Source organism: Hoplias malabaricus, chromosome 2, assembly GCF_029633855.1.
Source record: "Hoplias malabaricus isolate fHopMal1 chromosome 2, fHopMal1.hap1, whole genome shotgun sequence".
NCBI classification, from domain to species: domain Eukaryota; kingdom Metazoa; phylum Chordata; class Actinopteri; order Characiformes; family Erythrinidae; genus Hoplias; species Hoplias malabaricus.
This window is the reverse complement of record NC_089801.1, coordinates 83,168,141-83,193,498: the sequence shown is the minus strand read 5'-3', so window position 1 is coordinate 83,193,498 and position 25,358 is coordinate 83,168,141. Positions and strand designations below refer to the sequence as shown.

The following is a 25,358-nucleotide window of genomic DNA, read 5'->3' as shown; positions in this document are numbered from 1 at the left end:
CATTTTCACCATTTATTATTTATTGAAGTGTATTAATCTCCAGCACTAACTCTACTACACCCTCAGGATTAAGATCAGCCTCCTGAACCACAGCAGAGACCGAGCTGACTGTGTCCAAGTCTAATCTAGACCATGTCTGAGAGAAATGACTGTGGTACTATGATCTGATTCTCTAAAGAATAAAGGTGGAGTGAGGGATGTGTTTGCAGTTTATCCTGGCGCAGGATATCCATGGCGCAGCAGGTAGTGTCTCTTTCAAAGCTCCAGGGTCCTGGAGGTTGTGTGTTCGAGTCCTGCTCCAGGTGTCTGTCTGTGAGGAGAGTGGTGTGTTCTCCCTGTGTCCTCATGGGTTTCCTCCAGGTGCTCCAGTTTCCTACCATGCTCCAAAAACACACGTTGGTGGGGCACCAGTCCGTCACAGGGCAACACACTCACACCCATGGACACTTTTGAGTCTCCAAACCACCTACCAACGTGGGATTTTGGAGTGTGAGAGGAAATCGGAGCATCCGGTGGAAACCCACGCAGACACAGGGAGCACACACCACACTCCTCACAGACAGTCACTCGGAGGAAACCCACGCAGACACAGGGCGAACACACCACACTCCTCACAGATAGTCACCCGGAGGAAACCCACGCAGACACAGGGAGAACACACCACACTCCTCACAGACAGTCACCCGGAGGAAACACACGCAGACACAGCGAGAACACACCACACTCCTCACAGACAGTCACCCGGAGGAAACCCACGCAGACACAGGGCGAACACACCACACTCCTCACAGACAGTCACCCGGAGGAAACACACGCAGACACAGGGAGAACATACCACCCTCCTCACAGTCACCCTTAGGAAACCCATGCAGACACAGGGAGAACACACCACACTCCTCACAGACAGTCACCCAGAGGAAACCCACGCAGACACAGGGAGAACACACCACACTCCTCACAGACAGTCACCCGGAGGAAACCCATGCAGACACAGGGAGAACACACCACACTCCTCACAGACAGTCACCCGGAGGAAACCCACACAGACACAGGGAGAACATACCACCCTCCTCACAGACAGTCACCCAGAGGAAACCCACGCAGACACAGGGAGAACACACCACACTCCTCACAGACAGTCACCCGGAGGAAACCCATGCAGACACAGGGAGAACACACCACACTCCTCACAGACAGTCACCCAGAGGAAACCCACGCAGACACAGGGAGAACACACCACACTCCTCACAGACAGTCACACGGAGGAAACCCACACAGACACAGGGAGAACATACCACCCTCCTTCACAGACAGTCACCCGGGGGAAACCCACGCAGACACAGGGAGAACACACCACACTCCTCACAGACAGTCACCCGGAGGAAACCCACGCAGACACAGGGAGAACACACCACACTCCTCACAGACAGTCACCCGGAGGAAACCCACGCAGACACAGGGAGAACACACCACACTCCTCACAGAGAGTCACCTGGAGGAAACCCACGCAGACACAGGGAGAACACACCACACTCCTCACAGACAGTCACCCGGAGGAAACCCACGCAGACACAGGGAGAACACACCACACTCCTCACAGTCACCCGGAGGAAACCCATGCAGACACAGGGAGAACACACCACACTCCTCACAGACAGTCACCCAGAGGAAACCCACGCAGACACAGGGAGAACACACCACACTCCTCACAGACAGTCACCCAGAGGAAACCCACGCAGACACAGGGAGAACACACCACACTCCTCACAGACAGTCACCCGGAGGAAACCCACACAGACACAGGGAGAACACACCACACTCCTCACAGACAGTCACCCAGAGGAAACCCACGCAGACACAGGGAGAACACACCACACTCCTCACAGACAGTCACCCTTAGGAAACCCACACAGACACAGGGAGAACACACCACACTCCTCACAGACAGTCACCCGGAGGAAACCCACGCAGACACAGGGAGAACACACCACACTCCTCACAGACAGTCACCCGGAGCGGTAGTGTAGTGAACTCGGGACGATCTCAAAGTAACATCATTTTCAAGTCAACCAGATGCCCCAAGTTATCTTTTATTGCTTACTCAAGGAAAGGGGGCAACATGGACACCTTTTGTTAAGCGACCCGTATGGTTTCTCTAAAAGGTAAAGGATGATTGGGGGACCTTTGTGAAAATTCATGACACAAAGGTAACACATGGCCCTCCTCAGAGCTGGAGATAATCTAATCAATAAGAGTTGAGACAATCAGGAAATCACTGTGTTACCACTGCTTTACAAGTTTTATAGGTTTTTCAACATTAAAATATTTTCCATGTTCAATAATTGTTATTAAGTACGATTTCCTATTCAAGAGGAATAGTTTTCAGGATCAAAACTTGGAGTCAACGTGGAGCAACTGCAGCCTCACGTGGAACAACATCACGCGACTTCAAAGAGACCTCTGTTCTCGTGTGTTCTCTTAAATGTATATATTTCAATGTAATCAAACATAGATGGGTAACAGTGCCTGGTTTGCTTGTCTGTTTATATAAAACCAAACAATGTACCAAACTACGAGGAAACGTTGTACCCTTTATATCTTTGTTATAAGCAATGTAAGGACTCAATGAATGTATTAATTCTGACTGAATTCCTTTGTCTTGATTTCCACCAAATACAAAGGGCAGGCACCACCCCAGACCCCTCGAGTCAATCCCAGCAGCTCTACCAAACACTCAGGGTCCAATCAGAGCATGAGTTCCTCCCCTGGGACGGGGACAAGGAGATATTGAAAAGCCCCAAGCAGAGACTGAATCATCAGTTGGAGTCTGAGAACAGTTGGAGTTCAGTTGGAGCATGTATCAGTGGGTTAAAGTACTGAACCTTCTGCAGAAAGAAGTAGTACTTTAAATTAATTGTAATTTGTTTCTCTGTTCTTTTGTCTTTATTGCTCAACAAAAGCTTCTGAGTTTATACTAATCAAAGGCTTGTAAACTTGACTTGGCCAAGAAAGCAGACCACGTCTAAGATTAGTTTATAGACCAGAAATTATAGAACCACAGTCTTTTGGCATTCATTCAGGAACGAACGCTTCACTGAGTCGCTGAATCTGCCGCTCAGAGCATCAACAAACCAGTCCAGAGCAAGAACCAGTGTCATCAAAGGTGTGGTGAACTAAACCTTCACCTCCTGGACCCACTGTACTCTGGACAAACCCAGAGAGGCAGTCCTTCAGATTCCCTGACCATGCAGCGAACCGACACCAGAACCTTCACTTCAGACCTGGATCCTCATCTGGAGCCAACGGCGGTGGAAAGCTTATCTTTCAGTGATTACAGTAGGCTCTCGTGTGCTTTTCAGGGTTGAATTCCAAGTCCATTTTTGATAAATATGTGCCTCTCTTCTTAGTGATTATTTCTTCTTAATTATTATTTACCTCCCAGTAGTGTTTACTTTACACACTCCATGCTTTAATCACTTTATTAATCACACATTATTGAAGGTCATAAGAGGCTTGTGGTCTGCCATTGAGCACAGTCTATGAAGCTTTAAAAATTCAATGTTATGAATGTTATGAATGTTTATCTAAATAAATAACTTCTATATTATCTGAGTGTGCTGTGTTTGTGTGGAATTTGCTTGATGAAGACAACAGTAAATCAGAGAAAAAGACCCCACTCTTAAACCAGTAACTTATCCTTAAATAAAGTTGTATTTGTTACTCGCTCCGCAGCTCATTCATAATAAAATTAAACAAATAAATAATTATTAATTAATAATTAATAAATGACTATTTATGTCTGACTCCGGTACACAGGGCTCGAACCCACAACCTCAGGACCCTTTGTGACAGTGGCACTACCTGCTGCACCACCATGCAGCCTGCTTTGAACACTGTAAACTTACATTTCTTTGGATCTTTTTCAATTCGATTCCCTCCTTTTGGGTCCACCCTGAAAGAAGAAACACAATTTATCAAACTAAACTCATACAAATTTTATCTAAACCACCCAGGCTCTTTTTAGTCTGAGTCTCACTCTTCACACTCACAGGTGATACGTTGTCTCTGTACTTTTCAGGTATCTGTGTTTTATTAAAGTGTTTTAATCAGAATCCCAGTGAATCAATAGTTTAGAGAAGGGTGTGAAATTTAGACCATTTCCTGAAGTGAAGAGGTTAAATGTAGGATGTTGATCAAACTGTTAAAAGGCTGAATTAGGGTTTAGACTGTTTTTAGTGCATCCATGTGATATACAGCTGTTATTTATCAAGTACTCAAACTTTAGCTTTATTAATCTAAACATTATTATGAATCTCAGAGGGTGTGTTGTGGGAGAAAATAATTCATTTATATTCTGTTTATTGATTCTCTGTGATGCTACATGTATGTGACGTTGGCTTTATTACATTTAATAACAAGTCCTTAATCATAAAAATATTAAAAAGATATTTACTGAAGAACTTTTAGAGTAATTCCTAAATGAAATCAAGTACAAAATAAGTACATGGTTCACTACAAACAATCTGCAGGTGAACAATCCTCTCTGGAGTGTGAGGATCTACACCTGAAAGTGTCTCAATCTACTGAGTTTTACACACCTCTGTGTTCCTGTGTTTCCTGGGTCACTCAGATCCAGTTCTTCGAGGTTTGAGTGGTTGAGGAGAGAAGAAAAGTCTTCCTCTGAGATCACACAATCAGACAATCTGCAGAGAGCAGGGTAAAGAATTAATGTATGGATTTATCACCTGGGGATTATTAACTAAAGAGAAAAACGTCTCTGAAAACATAAACCATCAGTCTGTATCAGACAGGATGTGAATGAAACATGATTACTAAGGTGACACACGTTATAATCTATGGGTCTGAAGACCCCCAAACCTGTTTTATGAGAACATGCTCCCTCCCCCCCAAAAAACAAACAGGTCAATAAGCAAAAATACTGCAGCGTACACACAAAAAAATCATATGAAATCATCCCATTTGTACAGGACCTTTTTGTTATTATGGACCACATCAGTGAAGGCTGAGAAGTGAAGGGGAGAACTGTACTCTTGCTGTTTGTGTTTAGAAAGACTGTAATGTAGCTTAGGTGCCTAGGGCTCCAATTTGGTCAGGGCCGGCCCTGCGTGCGTGGAAAAAGCCCCGCGTTAGAAGGAAGAAAGAGAAGAGGGTAGAGATGTGGTGGGGCAAAGGGTGGAGACGAGGAGAGATGACCAAGAAAGGTGAGATTTTCCAAGGAAGAGATCTCATGTTTGGAGTAACATATTCTTTCAGGTTTAATTAAGTAGTTGTACATTTTAGAGAGAGATGTCCTTCAAGATGGCGCCGAGGATGGCAGCCACGGTGACGAGCTCCTCCGTGTTATGTTTGTTTTTGTTAATTAATGTTGTCTATTGTACCTCAAACTTGGTCAGCTGGAACAGAGAACAGTTATTAACCGCCAGGGACAACATTTCTCCTGATTTTATGCCGGAATTTATTCAAAAACCTTCAGAGTGTGTGGAAATCTTTACAACGGCCGCGCTGACGCTGCTCGGCCTCGTAAGGAGACGCTGGAGTCGCAGACGAAGGGGCAGACGCGCGGGCGCGCTCGTGCGTCTCAGGCGGCGCGGGCCTCGCACACCTCTACCATCATTATTCCTCTCCAACCTCCGATCTCTCAGCAACAAAACTGAGGAACTACTCCTGCTCCACCGGACCAACAAGGACTTCTCCTCTGCTTTTGCCCTCTGCTTCACGGAGACCTGGCTGAACGAGCTGATCCCGGACAGTGCGCTGGACGTACCGGGCTTCCAGCTACTGAGAGCGGACAGAGACGTGGAACGTAGCGGGAAGAGTAGGGGAGGAGGAATCTGCTTCTACATCAACGAGCGCTGGTGTAGAGACACTACAGTATTGTTAACATCATGCTCTCCTCATCTGGAGTCTCTCTTCATTAACTGTCGGCCGTTTTACTCTCCCAGAGAATTCAGTTCCTTCATTCTGGCCGGCGTGTACATCAGGCCGAGCACGTGCACCAGCGACGCGCAGAGACAACTGGCCGAACAGATAATGGAACTAGAGAGAGATCATCCAGACTCGCTGCTGATCATTCTGGGGGACTTTAACAGCGCTAACCTCACGAAGGAGATGCCCAAATACAGGCAACATATCGCGTGCGCTACACGTGAAGGCAACACACTAGACAAATGCTACACAAGCATCAAGAATGCCTATCGCGCTGTTGCGCGCGCCGCTCTCGGGCTCTCCGATCACAGCCTCGTTCACCTCATTCCCACGTACCGGCAGAAACTCAAAACCAACAAGCCGGCCATTACAACAGTGAAGAGGTGGACCAGTGGAGACATAGAGAAGCTGCAGGGCTGCTTCGAATCCACAAACTGGGCTGTGTTTGAGGAGGCGACAGACGGACTGGACGAATACACAGACGCTGTGACGTCATATATAAGCTTCTGTGAAGACAGCTGTATTTCAACTAGAAAACGTGTTAAACACAGTAACAGCAAACCCTGGTTTTCTATAGAACTGAAACAGCTTAGGCGAGAGAAGGAGGCCGCATTCAGGAGTGGAGACAGAGCTGTCTACAAAAAAGCCAAGTACAGATTGGAGAAAGGGGTTAAAGCAGCGAAAAGAAAGTTCTCAGAGCAGCTGAATAACCACATCACAGCTAACGACCCATCGTCAGCCTGGAACAGTCTTCAGCTTCTCACTGGCTACAAGGTGAGAAATACCCCCCTCCACCTGAACGACCGTCAGCTCACCAACGACCTGAATGAGTTCTTCTGCAGATTTCAAACAATAGACAATCAGCAGACTCTCTCACCCCATCATCAACCCCCCTCCTCCCCCACACTGGCTCTCACACCTCCACCCCCAGCTTGTCTCACCATCAGCCTGCAGGACGTCCACAGACTCTTCAGCAGACAGAAGGTGAAGAAAGCCCCGGGACCTGATTCAGTTTCTCCATCCATCCTAAAACACTGCTGTGACCAACTAGCACCAGTCTTCACCAGCATCTTCAACAGATCACTGGAGCTCCGTTGTGTTCCAGCCTGCTTCAAGACCTCCACCATCATTCCAGTCCCCAAGAAATCCACCATCACTGGATTTAATGATTACAGACCTGTCGCCCTGACATCTGTGGTCATGAAGGTCTTTGAACGCCTGGTCTTAGCCCACCTAAAGACCATTACAGACCCCCTGCTGGACCCCCTGCAGTTTGCATACAGAGCAAACAGATCTGTTGATGATGTGGTCAACCTAACTCTCCACTTCATCCTTCAGCATCTAGACAGCTCTGGAACCTACGCTCGGGTTCTGTTTGTTGACTTTAGCTCGGCTTTCAACACCGTTGTGCCGCAGCTACTTCAAAGCAAACTGTCCCAGCTGTCAGTGCCGGACTCCATGTGTCAGTGGATTGCAAACTTCCTCACAGACAGAAGACAGTATGTGCGGCTTGGGAAACACACCTCAGACCTTCGAACACTCAGTACTGGAGTTCCACAAGGGTGTGTTCTTTCACCCCTTCTCTTCAGCCTTTACACCAACGACTGTGTCTCCAAGGAACCAGCTGTAAAGCTCCTGAAGTTTGCAGATGATTCCACTCTGGTGGGCCTCATAGCCAATAGTGATGAGTCTGCTTACAGAAAGGAGGTTGGTAAGCTGGTGTCCTGGTGCAGTGACAACCACTTGCTGCTGAACACAGACAAGACTGTAGAGATGGTGGTGGATTTCCGACGCAACCCACCCCCTGTATCCCCCCTCTACATCAAGGGCACCGCAGTTTCCACTGTAGAGTCACTCAAGTTCCTGGGCACCACCATATCCAGGGACCTGAAGTGGGAGAGGAACACCGTCTCCATCACCAAGAAAGCTCAGCAGAGAATGTTCTTCTTGAGACAGCTCAAGAAATTTGACCTGCCACAGACCCTGATGATCCAGTTCTACACAGCGATCATCGAGTCCATCATCACCTCATCCATAACCACCTGGTTTGGTTCCTCTACCTCACAAGAAAGAGCCAGGCTCCAGCGCATCATCAGATCAGCAGAGAAGATCATTGGATGTAACCTGCCAACGCTTCAGGAGATCCACACCAGCAGGGTGAGGAAACGCGCTCGCAAAATTATGCTTGACCCCTCACATCCTGGACATCACCTCTTCCAGACTCTCCCTTCTGGTAGAAGACTAAGGATCATCAAAAGCAGCACAACACGACATGCTAACAGCTTCTTTCCCAGAGCTGTAGCTCTCCTCAACCAAAGTGAACACCTCTGAGTCTCCAAACCACTGAACTAAACCGACTGGACATAACTGCACTGAACAGGACACTTTACTCACTTGCACTATGCTATTTTGCACAGCTGTACAGAAGTTCTATTTCTGTAACTTCTACAACAATATATAATATAACCTACTTTAGGAATATCTGGAAACATTTATATTCATACCCATATCTGTACAGTATAGATTTTATATTTTATGTTGTCTAATTTATGTCTTAAGGCTCTTTTTTTCTAGTACTTAACTGTATCTTTTAGTCTATTTATTGTTTATTGTACCTCTTTTAAAGTTTTGTTAACAGTCTGTGTACGTGTTACATGTCATACATGTGTTGCTGTCACCAAGACAAATTCCTAGTATGTCTAACATACCTGGCGAAATAAAGAGATTCTGATTCTGATTCTGATTCTGAGAGACAGAGAGAGAGAGAGAGAGAGAGAGAGAGAGAGGCCGTACAAGAGTTAAGGACTGAATGTACTCAGTGAGCTGAAACAGACCTGAGGACACAAGTTTTTTCATGTGTTGCGGTGTTAGTTATAATCAGTTTTTGAGAGTCACTGAGCAGTGAGCCAGCGTTTGCAGCTGTTAAATTTAGCTGAATTAATTCACTTTTTAACGTTTCACATTGATTCTGGTAATAAGTGTTTACTGCCAGTTGCTGTGGTTAACGGCTGAGTACCACCACAGTCACACTCTATGGCTGTAATAACACGGTCCAGTGTGTATTATGAGCGATATATGGGTTTTATCATGTAGTCAACATTATTTGATTCAATTAAACACATTCCCCCAGCTCTACATCAGCTCAGGAGACAGAAAACAATTCTTACACTGTATTCCTGTAACTAGTGAATACTGTTACTGTTGATTTCTATTAAGAGTTTGATCAGAGGAGGACAGTCCACTGTGAGTCTTAGTTCCTCTCAATAACAGCAGATTATTGATCTTTTGTTCTGATTACTCTTCTGTAAAGCTGCTTTCTGACAACATCAGTTGATCTGATTGAGCTGTGTATCAGATTGAAAATGTGGATCAGTTTATCTGCAGTCATTTGGAGAATTTATGTCTTATTAGTAGTAAATATTGAGACTGTAGCTGTCAAATAAAGGGGAGTTCACATTATTTCACTGTTTACCATCTATCTACCGTACATTCATAGAGTTATTGATATCAATTTCCTGAAAAATATAAAAAAGAACACATTTAACCCTAAGGCAGTAAAACAATATTGTAGCTGAGGGTTGGGTAATTAATGCAGAGCAGTGATGGGCCGATCGACATATTTTCAGTTCTGATTCTGACAAATGCAGATACTGTTACTGACTCAGATACAAGAGCTCTTTAACATGATCATTATTGCTGTGGGTTTGTGTTTCTTACATCGTGAGGAAGAAATGGACCCCAGTTAAAATGAGAAGAGTTCAAATCTACACACAGTTCACTGAATTTAAAGGAATTTATTAATGTTCTGCTCCTGTCACATTCTCCTACACATCCACTCAGACACACAGTCAGTGAGGTTACAGTCTTTATAAAGTAACGTTAGTAACAGTGCAGCGCTGTGGTTAACCCCTAAACACACACATGTATCCTCTCGGGGTCATGTCAGTGCTGTGTATTTTCAGGATGGTGGAATACACTGGGCATAATCCAGTCACACCACCAGCTAATGTTCTGTGGTCACTCAGGCCCCGTCCAGACGCATCCAGATACTTTTAAAAACACCATGAAGCTTCAGACGTTTTATCTGAATATTCACAGCTTCATCATCAACACCAACAGCATTTTAAAATATATCCACATCTTCATGAGAACGGCAAACCTCTCAAAAGATTTATCTTCCTTTTTAATTTTGTTTTACATTCTCTTCTTTTTAATTAATGATCTGATAATTTACTTTAAAATATGGACGTATTTTATTATGATTTCTACTTTTACACAGTGCTGCTCTTCTCAGTGCTTCCTCTACACTGCTGCTGAGACGAGCATTTTTAAACTGATGTGAACAGAGCTGTGTGGCTCAGTTTGAACAGCATTTTCTAAAATCCAAACACAGACAGCAGACGTTTCTAACACCTCCACCATGTACAGCGTTTTCTAAATCCTCCTTTGTCACTGAACTAAAACACTGTTTACCTGTGAACCATGTTCTCAGTCATAGACTGAAGTTGTCATGGGTTCATGGAAAGATGTGGAATGGAATGTGGACCGGTGACGTTCCTCCTTAGTTCTGTTGTTTAGAGAGGTTCATTGTCCAAGCTGTGGACTGGGATATGGATCTGTAAGTGGACTGGCCCTTTCCGAGATCTGATAAGTGAATGATGTCTATGTAGGACCCGATACTGTTATAGGAACGGATCCATCTCCAGTCAAGAGACTGAATCAGTGTAAACACTTCGTCCGTTACACCATTCTGGACACGGTGCTCTCAATAAGGAATAAGTGTGTGGAACTTATTTATTTATTTTTAACGTGAAATTTAAAGCATGTCTTTGTTTAAAGGTGCAGTCATAGATGAAGGAAACAGGCTGAAGATGAAGCCCTGGTGTCTGTCGTGTATTTTCATGTTTAGTGTATTTCTACCTTGTTTTCCTTGTTTGTCATGGGCTTAAAAACACATGGCTCTTTGTGTCTCACAGCTTTTAGAAAAAAACAATCTAAAAGTTATTATGAATCACAGAGGGTGTGTTATAGGACCAAATAATTCATTTATATTCTGTTTATTGATTCTCTGTGATGCTACATGTATGTGACGTTGGCTTTATTACATTTAATAACAAGTCCTTTGTACAATGAGGAAGCCCTTTTGACTTTTGACCAGAAAAATCATCATAAAAATATAAAAAAAGATATATTTACTTAAGAACGTTTAAAGTAATTCCTAAATTCAATCAAGTACCAAATAAGTACATGGTTCACTACAAACAGTCTGCAGGTGAACAATCCTCTCTGGAGTGTGGGGATCTACACCTGAAAGTGTCTCAATCTACTGAGTTTTACACACCTCTGTGTTCCTGTGTCACTCAGATCCAGTTCTTCCAGGTTTGAGAAGACGATTAGAGAAGAACAGTCTTCCTCTGAGATCACACCATCAGACAATCTGCAGAGAGCAGGGTAAAGAATTAATGTACGGATTTATCACCTGGGGATTATTAACTAAAGAGAACAACATCTCTGAAAACATAAACCATCAGTCTGTATCAGACAGGATGTGAATGAAACATCATTACTAAAGTGACACATGTTATAATCTATGGGTCTGAAGATGAGAACATGCTCCCTCCCCCCAAAAAAACAAACAGGTCAATAAGCAAAAATACTGCAGCGTACACACAAAAAAATCATATGAAATCATCCCATTTGTACAGGACCTTTTTGCTATTATGGACCACATCAGTGAAGGCTGAGAAGTGAAGGGGAGAACTGTACTCTTGCTGTTTGTGTTTAGAAAGACTGTAATGTAGCTTAGGTGCCTAGGGCTCCAATGAGGTCAGAGCTTGGTCAAGGAGAGATTTTCCAAGAAAGAGATCTCATGTTTGGAATAACGTGTTCTTTCAGGTTTAATTAAGTAGTCGTACATTTTAGAGAGAGAGAGAGACAGACAGAGACAGAGAGAGAGTTAGAGAGAGACAGAGAAAGAGAGAGAGAGAGAAAGAGAGAATGAGAGAGAGAAAGAGAGAGAGACAGAGAGAGAGAGAGAGAAAGAGAGAGAGAGACAGAGAGAGAGAGAGTTAGAGAGAGACAGAGAAAGAGAGAGAGTTAGAGAGAGACAGAGAAAGAGAGAGAGAGAGAAAGAGAGAGAATGAGAGAGAGAAAGAGAGAGACAGAGAGAGAGAGAGAGGAAGAGAGAGAATGAGAGAGAGACAGAGAGAGAGAGAGAGGAAGAGAGAGAATGAGAGAGAGACAAAGAGAGAGAGAGAGCCCAAGTGCAGTGCAGCTTAAACATCTACTGTGAATATAGTGGGAGAGAGAGAGACAGAGACAGTGAGCTGAAACAGACCTGAGGACACAAGTTTTTTCATGTGTTGCAGTGTTAGTTATAATCAGTTTCTGAGAGTCACTGAGCAGTGAGCCAGTGTTTGCAGCTGTTAACTTTAGTTGAATTAACTCACTTTTTAGCGTTTCACATTGATTAATAATCAATACACTGTAATAAGTGCTTTACTCTCAGTTGCTGTGGTTAACGGCTGAGTACCACCACAGTCACACTCTATGGCTGTAATAACACGGTCCAGTGTGTATTATGAGCGATATATGGGTTTTATCATGTAGTCAACATTATTTGATTCAATTAAACACAATCACCCAGCTCTACATCAGCTCAGGAGACAAAAAACAATTCTTACATTTTTATTCCAGTAACACCTCCACCATGTACAGCGTTTTCTAAATCCTCCTTTGTCACTGAACTAAAACACTGTTTACCTGTGAACCATGTTCTCAGTCATAGACTGAAGTTGTCATGGGTTCATGGAAAGATGTGGAATGGAATGTGGACCGGTGATGTTCCTCGTTACTTCTGTTCTTAAAGTAGGTTCATTGTCCAGTTCAAGCTGTGGACTGGGATATGGATCTGTAAGTGGACTGGCTCTATCCGAGATCTGATAAGTGAATGATGTCTATGTAGGACCTGATACTGTTATAGGAACTGATCTATCTCCAGTCGAGAGACTGAATCAGTGTAAACACTTCGTCCATTACACCATTCTGGACACGGTGCTCTCAATAAGAAATAAGTGTGGAGTCTATTTATTAATTAATTAATTTATTTATTTATTAATTTATCACAAATCAGTTACACACACAGATGGGTAAAATGTCACAAACATGAAATTTAAAGCCTGTCTTTGTTTAAAGGTTCAGTCATAGATTAAGGAAACAGGCTAAAGTTGAAGCACTGGTGTCTGTCATGTATTCTCCTGTTTAGTGTATTTCTGCCGGGCGGCACGGTACCCACTATATTCACTGTAGATGTTTAAGCTGCACTGCACTTGGGCTCAAAACTGCACCAGAATTAAAGAAAGAGGAGCTAGAGGCAAAACAAGAGTAGCTTAAATAGCTATTTTATCTAATAAAAAGACTTTTATCTAATAAACTGTCTACATACACATACAGCCTCAAATCTGCAAATAAAGCCTCTGTTACATGTAAGCCTGGATTTTATATCTACTTAAATAATTTATGTACATTGAACTGAACAGAGGGCGCAGCAGGTAGGTGTCGCAGTCACACAGCTCCAGGGACCTGGAGGTTGTGGGTTCCATTCCCGCTCCGGGTGACTGTCTGTGTGGAGTTGGTGTGTTCTCCCTGTGTCTGCGTGGGTTTCCTCCGGTTGACTGTCTTTGAGGAGTGTGGTGTGTTCTCCCTGTGTCCGCGTGGGTTTCCTCCGGGTGACTATCTGTGAGGAGTGTGGTGTGTTCTCCCTGTGTCCGCGTGGGTTTCCTCCGGGTGACTATCTGTGAGGAGTGTGGTGTGTTCTCTCTGTGTCCGCGTGGGTTTCCTCCGGGTGCTCCGGTTTCCTCCCACAGTCCAAAAGAAAAAAAAAAAAAAAAAAAAAACACACGTTGGTAGGTGGATTGATGACTCCAAAGTGTCCGTAGGTGTGAATGTGTGTGTGTGTGTGTCTATGTTGCCCTGTGAAGGACTGGCGCCCCCTCCAGGGTGTATTCCCGCCTTGCGCCCAATGATTCCAGGTAGGCTCTGGACCCACCGCGACCCTGAATTGGATAAGAGTTACAGATAATGAATGAATGAATGTATTTCTGCCCGTCCTGTGCTGCACATGACTCTTTTTGTTTTGTTTTGTTCTTGTTTTCTCCCTTGTCTCCACCTTAGCCCCACCTTGGTCCGTAGCTCCATCCTCTCATCAGTGTCTCCTCATGTGACTCTTGTTCCCAGGTGTTTTGTATTTCCCCCTATTTTATAAGCCCTGTCCTTCTCTCAGTGTTTGTCCACTATTTACATTTCAGGTCTCTGTCTCTCTGTTCAAGTGTCTCTTTGCTTAGGTTTAGATTTAGCTTTAGCTCTCTGTTGCGTTCCTGGTTCTCTGTCTAGGTCTCTGTGTTTAATTTAGCTTTCTGGGTCAGATCTGTGTCTAGTGTCTTGTAGGAAGTTTCGTGTTCTGTTGTTTGTAGTTAGTTTATTCTTTGTTTGTTTCCTTTGTGTCCATTTCTTGTAATAAAAACCTACCCTGTGTTTACCTCTGACTCCCTGAGCACTTCCTGTGACTTCCTGAGCCTTTGAGAGCTGTGCTACAACAGTATATTTTTTTTTGAGAGGTGTCCACTCCAGAGCTCTACTGGTGTTTTGGCTGTCGATTCACAACACACCTAACACAGCCTGGGTTGCCAGGTATGAAACAATAGCAGACAAAAATACGAAATGCAGCAGCAATGAAACAGAATGTACAGAGATAATGTTAGATTTTACTGGACCTAAAAACCCTCAGATGGACAAAGAGTCTGCAATTTTTTTTCCTGAACAGGTAAACAACTAACTTTCTGAAAAACTATAAAAGCACAGACACCTATGCGTGGATTAAAGATGTAAACTGTTTGTTCTAAACAAAGAAGAGAAATACTAGGTTGTGTTTCAACAGTTTTATTCAGCCTCCCGTAGTCACCTATTTTAAGTGAATAAAGGTGCTTTCAGCCTTGCATAGTTTCTTTAAAGTGAATGTGGAAATGATTTTATATATATATATATATATATATATATAAATTATTCCAATTCCTGGAGTCTTTGTGTTAGCACATGCCTGAGGACAACTAACTTTTCAATTCAATTTAGACATTTATAAGATCAATGTTAATGAAAAACTGAAGATGAAGATTTAATAATGTCCCACTTATTGGAAGAAATTCACAGAAATCTGACCTGAGTGTCTCCAGTTTACAGTGTTCACTCTTCAGTCCGTCACAGAGCTTCTTTACTCCTGAATCCTCCAGGTCATTGTCACTGAGGTCCAGGTTTTTAAGAGAGGAATTCTTCAGTAAAACTGATTTCAGATGTTCACAACTCTGTTTCCCAAGGCGACACCGAACAAGTCTGTACAGGGAGAGTAAAAACAATACTGTGTACGGAGAGAATATCACTGAGTAGGAAAATAAACATGCATTTTATTACTGAGTCAACATTAACATTTTAAAGAAGATAAAAATAAGTTCATCATTATCACTGACCTCAGTGTCTCCAGTTTACAGTCTTCAGTCTTCAGTCCGTCACAGAGCTCCTTCACTCCTGAATCCTGCAGGTCATTGTTACTGAGGTCCAGGTTTTTAAGAGAGGAATTCTTCAGTAAAACTGATCTCAGATGTTTACAACTATGTTTCCCAAGACGACACCCAGCTAGTCTGTACAGGGAGAGTAAAAACAATACTGTGTACGGAGAGAATATCACTGAGTAGGAAAATAAACATGCATTTTATTACTGAGTCATAATTAACATTTTAAAGAAGATAAAAATAAGTTCATCATTATTACTGACCTCAGTGTCTCCAGTTTACAGCGTGGACTCTTCAGTCCGTCACAGAGCTTCTTCACTCCTGAATCCTCCAGGTCATTGTCACTGAGGTCCAGTTCTTTCAGTGTTGAATCTGAACTCAAAACTGATGCCAGAGAGTCACAGCTGTCTTCACTGAGGTCACAGTAGTTCAACCTTGAGAGAGAAAGAAAGAAATAAAGAGAGGGAATGGGCTGTAAGAGTGGGGAATTTTTACATTCAGTAATATCAGTAATACATTCTCAGAAATCTGACCTGAGTGTCTCCAGTTTACAGTCTTCACTCTTCAGTCCGTCACAGAGCTTCTTCACTCCTGAATCCTGCAGGTCATTGTTACTGAGGTCCAGGTTTTTAAGAGAGGATTTCTCCAGTAAAACTGATTTCAGATGTTCACAACTCTGTTTCCCAAGACGACACCGAGCTAGTCTGTACAGGGAGAGTAAAAACAATATCTGTGTACGGAGAGAATATTACTGAGTAGGAAAATAAACATGGATTTTATTACTGAGTCAAAATTAACATTTTAAAGAAGATAAATATAAGTTCATCATTATCACTGACCTCAGTGTCTCCAGTTTACAGTCTTCACTCTTCAGTCCGTCACAGAGCTTCTCCACTCCTGAATCCTGCAGGTCATTGTCACTGAGGTCCAGGGTTTTAAGAGAGGAATTCTTCAGTAAAACTGATTTCAGATGTTCACAACTCTGTTTCCCAAGACGACACCGAGCTAGTCTGTACAGGGAGAGTAAAAACAATACTGTGTACGGAGAGAATATCACTGAGTAGGAAAATAAACATGCATTTTATTACTGAGTCAACATTAACATTTTAAAGAAGATAAAAATAAGTTCATCATTATCACTGACCCCAGTGTCTCCAGTTTACAGCGTGGACTCTTCAGTCCGTCACAGAGCTTCTTCACTTCTGAATCCTCCAGGTGATTCTTACCCATTCTTATGGTGACTGACCTGAGGGCCTCTAATCTCCTCAGTGCCTCACAGAGCTTCTTCAGTCTTGAACCACTCAGGTCATTGTCACTAAGATCCAGTTCTTTCAGAGAGGAGTTTTCTGACAGAAGCGCTTCTATTAATTTGTCCATTAACTGATCAGAGAGATTACAGCCAGATAATCTGTAAAAGGAGAAGAAACAAGTCTGTGTTTGAACTGATCTGTTGAACTGCACTGAGATGATTTAAAGATGAACAGGTTTAGTTTTTTGTAAAACACAGTCCAGCCTTTTATCTTCTCCAACCTGTACATTTCACATAAAACATCACCACTTCACAGTCCCTCTGGGGTTCATAAGAATCTCAGAAAACAAGAAAGATTTTAAATGATGATTAAACTCTGGAGGGAGCGGAGGAGGAACACAGAATTACAGTGTGATATGTATTTCATTAATCAGTTACTTATCAGTATTAACAGATTAAACACTCACACAGCCTTTCTGCAGTTGGTGATCGCTGGGATGAGGCTCAGATGACCCTCCTCTGTGGTGTTGTACTCCTTCAGATTAAACTCCTCCCTCACATCAGAGCGGATAATCTCTCTGGCTACAGCTGAGTATTTTAAACGAGTGAATATTCTCTCTATCTTCTTTCCTGAGAATAAAGGTGAATGTAGAGAGAAATGAGCGCAGCATTCACTGACATCATCCAAATACCTTAAGGGTTAAAAAAATCAATGGGTGTTTTCAAAAAACAAATCTTACAATAATTTATGACATTCTCAAAAAATAACTGCTTTTCACCTAGAACTTGTATAAAGAGCCCCCAATAGGACACGAGAAGTGAAAACATGGGGTTTTATACAATTGGTGTAAAAAAAAAAAAAAAAAAAACTTAAGAAACCTCAAATTTTTTTCTCAGAATCATTATTTCAGGATGATTATCTTGCCCCCTCCAGGGTGTGTTCCTGCCTCGAGCCCAGTGAATCCAGGAGGCTAAAGAGAGGCCACAGAGACCCTGAACTTGATAAGCACTTACAGACAACGAATGAATGAATAATTATCTTGGTGTATCTCTAGATAATTAATGTAAGATAAAGTCTCAGGTGATTGATTCCATGGCAATAACAGAGGAAGCTTACTCTGGACTGTGGACGTTTCTTACACTTCTTCACAATATTTATTTAGAACTGTGCGAAGACGTAGTCCCAGTGGTCACCAACAGTCGTCTTAATAAACCATTTGAATCACATTGTAAAAAGTGAAAGAGTGTTCTGGAGGAAGGAGTACACAGTTATATCACATAAAGATAGAGTTTATTTGTTCAAGAGCAGCCATTTCTTTCTGGACAGCTTCATGAATTAAGGAGAAGGCATATAAATGTGTCATGTCCAGTCTGGACTCAGGTGGCAGTGAAATGTAGTGCAAGAATCTGTGTGAGGAACAGTGACTAGTAAAAAAAATGGCTCTACAAAAAAGAACCAATTTCCATAGCTAGGTCTGGTGAGGGTAATTTTCCTCCAAAGGCCCTGCATCCGTTTTTAGGATCCACAGAAAAAGATCAAACTGGATCATGATCCAAAATCCAATTTTCAAATCAACACAAATAAGGTTAAAAGGGCACAGTAAGACTTTAGGATTAGAAAGTCCTTTATAACTAACAGTAAATATATAAGCTTTCATCATTGTATTAATTTTTAAATCTTTATACAAGAAGTTTATACAGGTCCCTGGAGCTGTGTGACTGTGACACTACCTGCTGCGCCATCGTGCCGCTAAACAAATCAGATTTTGATATTTTTGCACCATAACATGTAAACATTTCTGCTGTTCTTAAGTTCTCAGTTTTTAAAAACATTTTCACTGCATGTTATTTTTTAACCTGATAATTAAACCAGACAAAAAAAGGGTTTCCTCCCACACTCCAAAAACACACGTTAGTAGGTGGATTGGAGACTTAAAGTGTCCGTAGGTATGATTGTGTGAGTGAATGTGTGTGTGTGTGTGTGATGCCCTGTGAAGGACAGTGATTCTAGGTAGGATCAAGACTCACCGTCGCATGTTGGTAGGTGGACAGGTGTCTATAGGTGTGAGTGTGTGAGCGAATGTCTGAGTGTGTGTTCCCCTGTGAAGGACTGGCGCCCCCTCCAAGGTGTGTTCCTGCCTTGCACCCAGTGATTCTGGGTAGGCTCCAGACCCACCATTGCCCTGAACTGGATAAGAGTTACAGTCAATGAATGAATGAATGAATGAAGTGTGCCACATGGAGTGACGTGAAGTGAGAATTATGAGCGATGTGAAAGGGTTCAGCCTTAAATTTATACAAAAATAAAATGTTGACGTTTATTTGTCATTGTACAACGAAATGTGTCTTCCACATTTAACCCCTCTGTGGCAGTGAACACACTCACACTAGTGCACTAGGGGCAGTGAACACACTCACACTAGTGCACTAGGGGCAGTGAACACACTCAAACTAGTGCACTAGGGGCAGTGAACACACTCACACTAGTGCACTAGGGGCAGTGAACACACTCACACTAGTGCACTAGGGGCAGTGAACACACTCACACTAGTGCACTAGGGGCAGTGAACACACTCACACTAGTGCACTAGGGGCAGTGAACACACTCAAACTAGTGCACTAGGGGCAGTGAACACACTCACACTAGTGCACTAGGGGCAGTGAACACACTCACACTAGTGCACTAGGGGCTGTGGACACACCCAGAGCAGCAGGCAGCCACCCCCGGCACCAGGGGAGCAGTTGGGGGTTAGGTGCTCAAAGCTCAATGACACCTCAGCCATGGATTGATGGAGGAGGACAGCACTGTTCCTTCACTCCCACTGCCACTAGTTTCCCTGTAGGTCTTGTGTATTGACCTTCTATCCCTCTTCAGCAGTGAAGTGGTCAGTGATTGTGGACACGTCCCATTAAACACACGTGAGAGGTTTAGATCCTGCAGCAGTTTGTTGAGCTTTGTTTGTGGAAGTACAGAGTGAAAGAAGATTCCTGATGTTTACCGCACTGAGTGGTGTCTGTGTTCATGAACTTTACTAAAGAATGAGGTGTGGGAGAAGAACCTTCTGATTTTATAACAATGACTGTGACAGTAACACTTTATCTTTGTGCAGTGACGGCTCAGTAAAGTCTCACTGAGAGAGCTCCCTCAGACAGACGCAGGTCACTCATCGTTATGGATTTAATCATGAGCCGAACTGTTCACTGAGCATTTCTCCTCAGTGCAGGATTACACTGGAATTAATGATATGAGAGGTTTAATATTCTTCATTAATTATTCTTTTACAGTGTTTTCATTTGATTAAATATCTTTGTCGTCACAATTTCTACACATTCACTGAGTATTAACATAATTAGTGAAAACTGAGATATTTACAATAAACTTACTTTTCATGATCATTACAAATATAATTAATACAAAAAGAAGAGGAAGAAGAACTAAAATCCAGATCAGAGCAGTCTTCCAAGCAGCAGGAACATCTGAGAAAAAACATTAGAGAAATGTTATAAATAAATAACAGTGCAGTAATGTGTATGAACACAAATCAGTTTTAGATTAAGATTAAACTGTAATGGATTAGATACTGAATTAGATCAAAAACATTATAGAACAATTATTCTCAAGCAAAGTTTGTGATGTTTGAACCAGTGTTAGAACTTACCTCTGACATTTAAATAAAGTGTTGCACTTTCATACCCAGAGCTTGACACAACTAAACAAGAGTAAGTTCCTTCATCAGAAAGTTGGACGGCTGAGAGTTTCAGAGAGATGTTCCCATTCTTCAGCTCTTCTTTAAATAAGTCTATCCTCCCTCTGTAAGACTCAGACTGTACATCATTTCTGTCTTTATGATTTTCATAGTGATGAACGATCACATCTTTTTTAAACCATGACACCATCATATTCTCAGCACTGGTGGTAGGTTTGAGAGAACAGGGCAGAACCACATCTTCATCAATGTCAGCAACAACAGCCTCCTCTGGACCAATCACCTTAAAGCGTTCTGCAACTAAAACAACAACAAATAATTAACTAATGATTATTAACTGATCTGTGAAATGTGAACAAAAACCACAAGTTGAGTTCTGACAGCTTTTTGTGTTTAAAAATATAAACCATTTTAATGCTGTTTTATTTCTGTTGATTTTTCAGAGTGTTACTCAGGTGTTTGACTGTGTTTCATGCAGCATCCTTGAACACCTGAACACACACAGCGTAGTTTGGTAAGTGATCACATACCTGACACTGAGCCAGAGAGAATCAGCAGAGTCACACAGAGAATCATCCTCTCCCTGAAAGACAAGTGTAATACCTTTTACATCTGGTTCATCAGAACTTTAATGATTCTGTAGACGACTTAAAACCAGTGAACTGATCTGCTTTAAGGTGAACCCACTGCAGCTCAGTGAAAGGGGGGTTAACAAAGTAAGCAGAGCCCCTGTGTGTTCAGTGGAGCTGATAAAATAAACAGTGAGTTCAGAGAGAGGTGATTTTAATGATTTGTTTGATCAGTACATTATTTAAAGTTTACTTACTGTTTAAACCTAACCTCCTCTTCACACTAGAATGTGAGAAACAGTCATTTCTACCAGAGCAGAGGGTCTTAGCCACAACCTGGCAGCAGGCAGCACACACACTGACACACACTGACAAATCCAGTTCAGATCTTCAAGCTTCCACACACTCTACAAGTGACAAGGGGTTTCAGTGAGTGACTAGTTCTCTAGTGTGAACACAGGGCAAGACTAGGGCTCTGCTCCTGGAGAGTGATACTCCATCTAACAAAGAGCTGTTCAGGATTCTGTCACATGGACAGTAGTCATCTGTATTATCTGTGTGACAGTTGTTACCAGCTCAGATTTCATGCTCGTGACAGGCCACTTTAAGATCATCTGTCTTTGCCTTATTTCTGTAAATAACATTTAACCAAAGACACAGAAATAAGGGAGAAAACATTCCAGTTTAGTCAGTGAGGTAAAGGTCTGTTCTTCTGTCATCATTTGTCTTTATTTGTTTGATGTAAACTTACTGCTCATAATTCCTCCAGCTGCTGACATTAAAAATGAGGTCAGAAAAACCCATAAAGTGATAGAGAGATATTTAATAAAGATCACACTCCTCACATCATTGAACACTCAATTAAACTCTGTTTCAGACTGAAGTCCAGGACACACTCATGAAGCAGTGATGACAACCATCAGAAATGTGAGAGCAGTTACCTGATTCTGAGCTGGATCTTCAGAGTCTCTCAGAGGAGTCTTCAGTAGAGAAGTTCAGCTCTGTCTGAGAACAGAAATAAACACAGGATCTCTATGTACCTCACAGAAGAACACTCTGATACACTGCACACCTTTACTACTACTACTGCATGATGTATTATTTTAGCAGTGTAATCACAATATGAAAATGTGTGATATTCACATCACGGGACGTGTGATGTCATGTGGAGCACAGTGTACATGAGGCTGGGGCTGGACCCCTGTCATTTTTTTATTGTCTTACTGAGAACTGGAAAAGAGACTCAGAGAGAGAGAGAGAGAGAGAGAGAGAGAGAGAGAGAGAGAGAGAGAGAGAGAGACTGACTTTCATTTTACTTTATTTAACAAAAATAGATATTAATCTAACAAACCACGTAAAAAAAACACAACACACAATCCATCACAGTATCTGAGCAGCACACCACAAACTCAAACAAACTGAACAGAAATATATAACGACTTTCAGATTCAAACACTTCAGTCTCACATCCAGCTCAAAGAGCCCGAGTCCCCACTCTGTTTCTCCGTCAGTTGTGAGTCCAGTGCAGATTCCTCAGACACAAGCCTCTGTCAAAGTCCGTGTAAAAACCCAAAGAGGACAGTCAGGTACTGCACTGATCTAATAAACGTCTGTGAATCTGAGAAGAAACTGTCTAAAGACACATTCCTTTTACCTTTCGTAACTTCCAGAAAAAAAGGTTAATCTTTGAGAATGAATAAACATCACCTGAGGGCCCAGGTGTTCCAGCAGAGGTCTCAGACGGACCGGCCCGAGCTGAAAAGACCGGCCTGCAGGACAAACTGGCTGATACTTCAGACAGCCCTGAACAGTCCGATAAAACACTCTCCTCCTCAGAGTCCAGCACAGCGTCCCCCGAGTCGCCTATACACTCATCACACACCCAGCCTGCAGTAACTTCATTCTGCTTCAAAACTGACTGTCCACCCTCCTCCACGGGTTTATCAGTCTTACACTGGGCCTTTCTGTGGGAGCTAACGCTAGGCCCGACCGAGTCAGAGAGGTCACTGGGTGTGTTCACAGATATAATAGCAGTGATAGTACTGTTGGTATTGTGAGTTTCATTCACTGATATTTCAGTCCCATCACCATCTACCACTTCTCCACCTGCAGAGCGGATGGGTTCAGGCCTGCTCTCAGGCCCCGAGTCCTCAGCTACCTCCTCACCTCTGTCCCCTACCTGCTGAAACTCTATTGAATCACTCTGCTGAGACCCATCACCCCCTGCTCTTTTCTGTGTGGGCAGCCGAAATGTTCACGGCCGATGTCTCCACACTCAAAGCAGCGGAGTCTTTCTGTACCAGCGAACACTACATACGAGCCCTCCCTGTGTTTAACCCTGAAACTCACGTCAATGTACTGATCACGATTGTGTAGGAACATGAAGATCTGTCTCTGAAAGGACAGGACATGTTTAACAGCTGCAGTATTATATCTGAGAGGAATCATTCTCATGGCACTGGTGAATTTACCAAACCGGACCAGTTTTTTCATAATCGCGTCATTCTCAATGAACGGCAGAACGTTAGACACAACAACGCGGGTCGCAGGTGCACGCAGAGGGCTGACCCCTGCAGCAGCGTTCAAACCTGTCCAAACACGGTAGAATAGTATTTAACATCAGTTATGATTTGGATTTTCACCAGCCGTTTAAACACAGTTAAAATGTCACTACGGCTGAATCTGAGCCGACCCAAGGACAAAACTCAGCAGCTGACATTGTTTCAGAGACTATAGAGAATATAGAAAACCCACAATAAAAACTGGTTTTGTAAAATGAAAATCAAGAAAAACTGAAAAGTTGGCGAAACTTTCAGCAGGGGGCTCCCAGAGTCAGGAGCCGGGAGTCTGGGGCTGATCCACAGACAGGGGAAGGGCTCCTCTGTTTCCTGACCTGTTTGTAGACAGTCCCAGTTCTTTAGCAGTCTCTTTTCGTCGTCGGTGAGAGCCCGTTGAAACCTGCAGAGCATCTGCAGAGCGACCCTGCAGGACCTCATCCCCAGTCTGTGCCAGAGCATCAGGTTTGTCACAGTCCACTCCAGTAGATGTTATTAGGTCCTTCACTGTGATCAGACCTGCGTTCCTCATCCTCTCAGACTGTCCATGGTTTCTCCCGTCTGTCAGTGAGAGTGGAGCCCCGTGGAGGACTGGTTCCCTCAGAAGCCAGTAGACAGAGTTTGCTGGTGTCTGTTTTTCCACCTCGTATAAAGTCCATGTTTTAAAAACACTGCTGTAAAAGAGAGGGAGTCCATAAAAAGACAGTTGATCAGGGTGCACTAAAAAGACGCTCTCCTCCAGGCCCAGTCCACCAGCCTTGCGCAAAACAGCCTTCGCCACGTTCCTCCACAGGGCCTGCGCAGGACCGTATAAAACTTTCTGTAAAAACTGGAGCCTAAAAGTTGCCCTTCTGCTCTCGAGGTGTATGACACCCTGACCCCCCTCATCTCTAGATAAGTATAGGACACTTTTCTTGACCCAGTGAAGTTTGTCCCAAATAAAATCAACAATAAAAGCTTGAATCCCCTTTAAAACGCCCTGTGGAGGTTCCAGGACGGCCAAACGATGCCAGAGGGACGACGCTATTAAATTATTGACTATGAGTGTTCTACCCCTAAAAGACATGTTCGGTAAAATCCATTTCCATTTACTCAGTCTGTTCTGTACGTCCTGTAACACACCTTCCCTTTTTCTTTTCAGTATTTTGATTTCCTAAAAACACCCCCAAATATTTAAAACCTCCCTTGGACCAAACTAGTCCCTCTGGCAAAGCTGGCTCTCCACCGTCCCAGTCCCCCACCAGCAAACCCACACTCTTCCCCCAGTTCACTCTCGCAGAGGAGATCAGAGCAAAGTCCTTAAAAGTGTTGTTTAAAACAGTAATGTCTCTGGCTCCAGTGACTCCTCCTACTACTACATCATCTGCATACGCAGCTAAATAAAACCGTGGGATGTTCTCAGCCATTACAACTCCACTGAGGTTTCTCCTCACATAGTGGAGCATTGGTTCAATGGCCAGAGCATACAGCATCCCCGACAATGAACAGCCCTGTCTGACTCCCCTCTGCACGGTGAAAGGGGCACACAACCCACCATTGACCTTCAATACACTCTCAATGTCCTCGTAAAGCACCTTTATCATGGAAGTAAAACCTGGTGAGGAACCAAATGCATCAAAAGTACTCCACAAATATTGATGCTCCACTCTGTCAAAGGCTTTTTCCTGATCTAAGGAGGAGCCCAAAAGGGGGGCACGACACAGACACTTCCAAAATGTCTCTAATAAGCGAGATATTATCATGGATCGATCTGCCAGGAACGCAGTGAGCCT

At 43.2% G+C, this 25,358-nt stretch overlaps 2 protein-coding genes across 2 annotated transcripts in view; both read right to left on the bottom strand.

The window, feature by feature from the left end:
* Nucleotides 1-13,258: 13,258 nt before the first annotated feature.
* LOC136678704 (ribonuclease inhibitor-like) lies at nt 13,259-16,736 on the bottom strand. Its single transcript, XM_066656811.1, has 7 exons — nt 16,651-16,736; nt 16,346-16,516; nt 16,040-16,210; nt 15,770-15,940; nt 15,465-15,635; nt 15,160-15,330; nt 13,259-13,286 (listed from the first exon to the last, which is right to left on the bottom strand). The coding sequence occupies exons 1-7, from the start codon at nt 16,734-16,736 to the stop codon at nt 13,259-13,261; spliced, it is 969 nt and encodes a 322-aa protein (XP_066512908.1).
* A 2,809-nt stretch (nt 16,737-19,545) lies between these two features.
* LOC136687421 (myelin-oligodendrocyte glycoprotein-like) overlaps nt 19,546-25,358 on the bottom strand; it is a 206,814-nt gene continuing 201,001 nt past the window's right edge. Inside the window, exons 2-4 of the mRNA XM_066661826.1 lie at nt 20,993-21,045; nt 20,415-20,762; nt 19,546-20,232 (exon numbers count right to left, since the gene is read on the bottom strand). Coding sequence (XP_066517923.1) covers nt 20,087-20,232; nt 20,415-20,762; nt 20,993-21,038 — 540 coding nt within the window. The 5' untranslated portion in view covers nt 21,039-21,045 and the 3' untranslated portion in view covers nt 19,546-20,086. The remainder of the gene's footprint in view (nt 20,233-20,414; nt 20,763-20,992; nt 21,046-25,358) is intronic.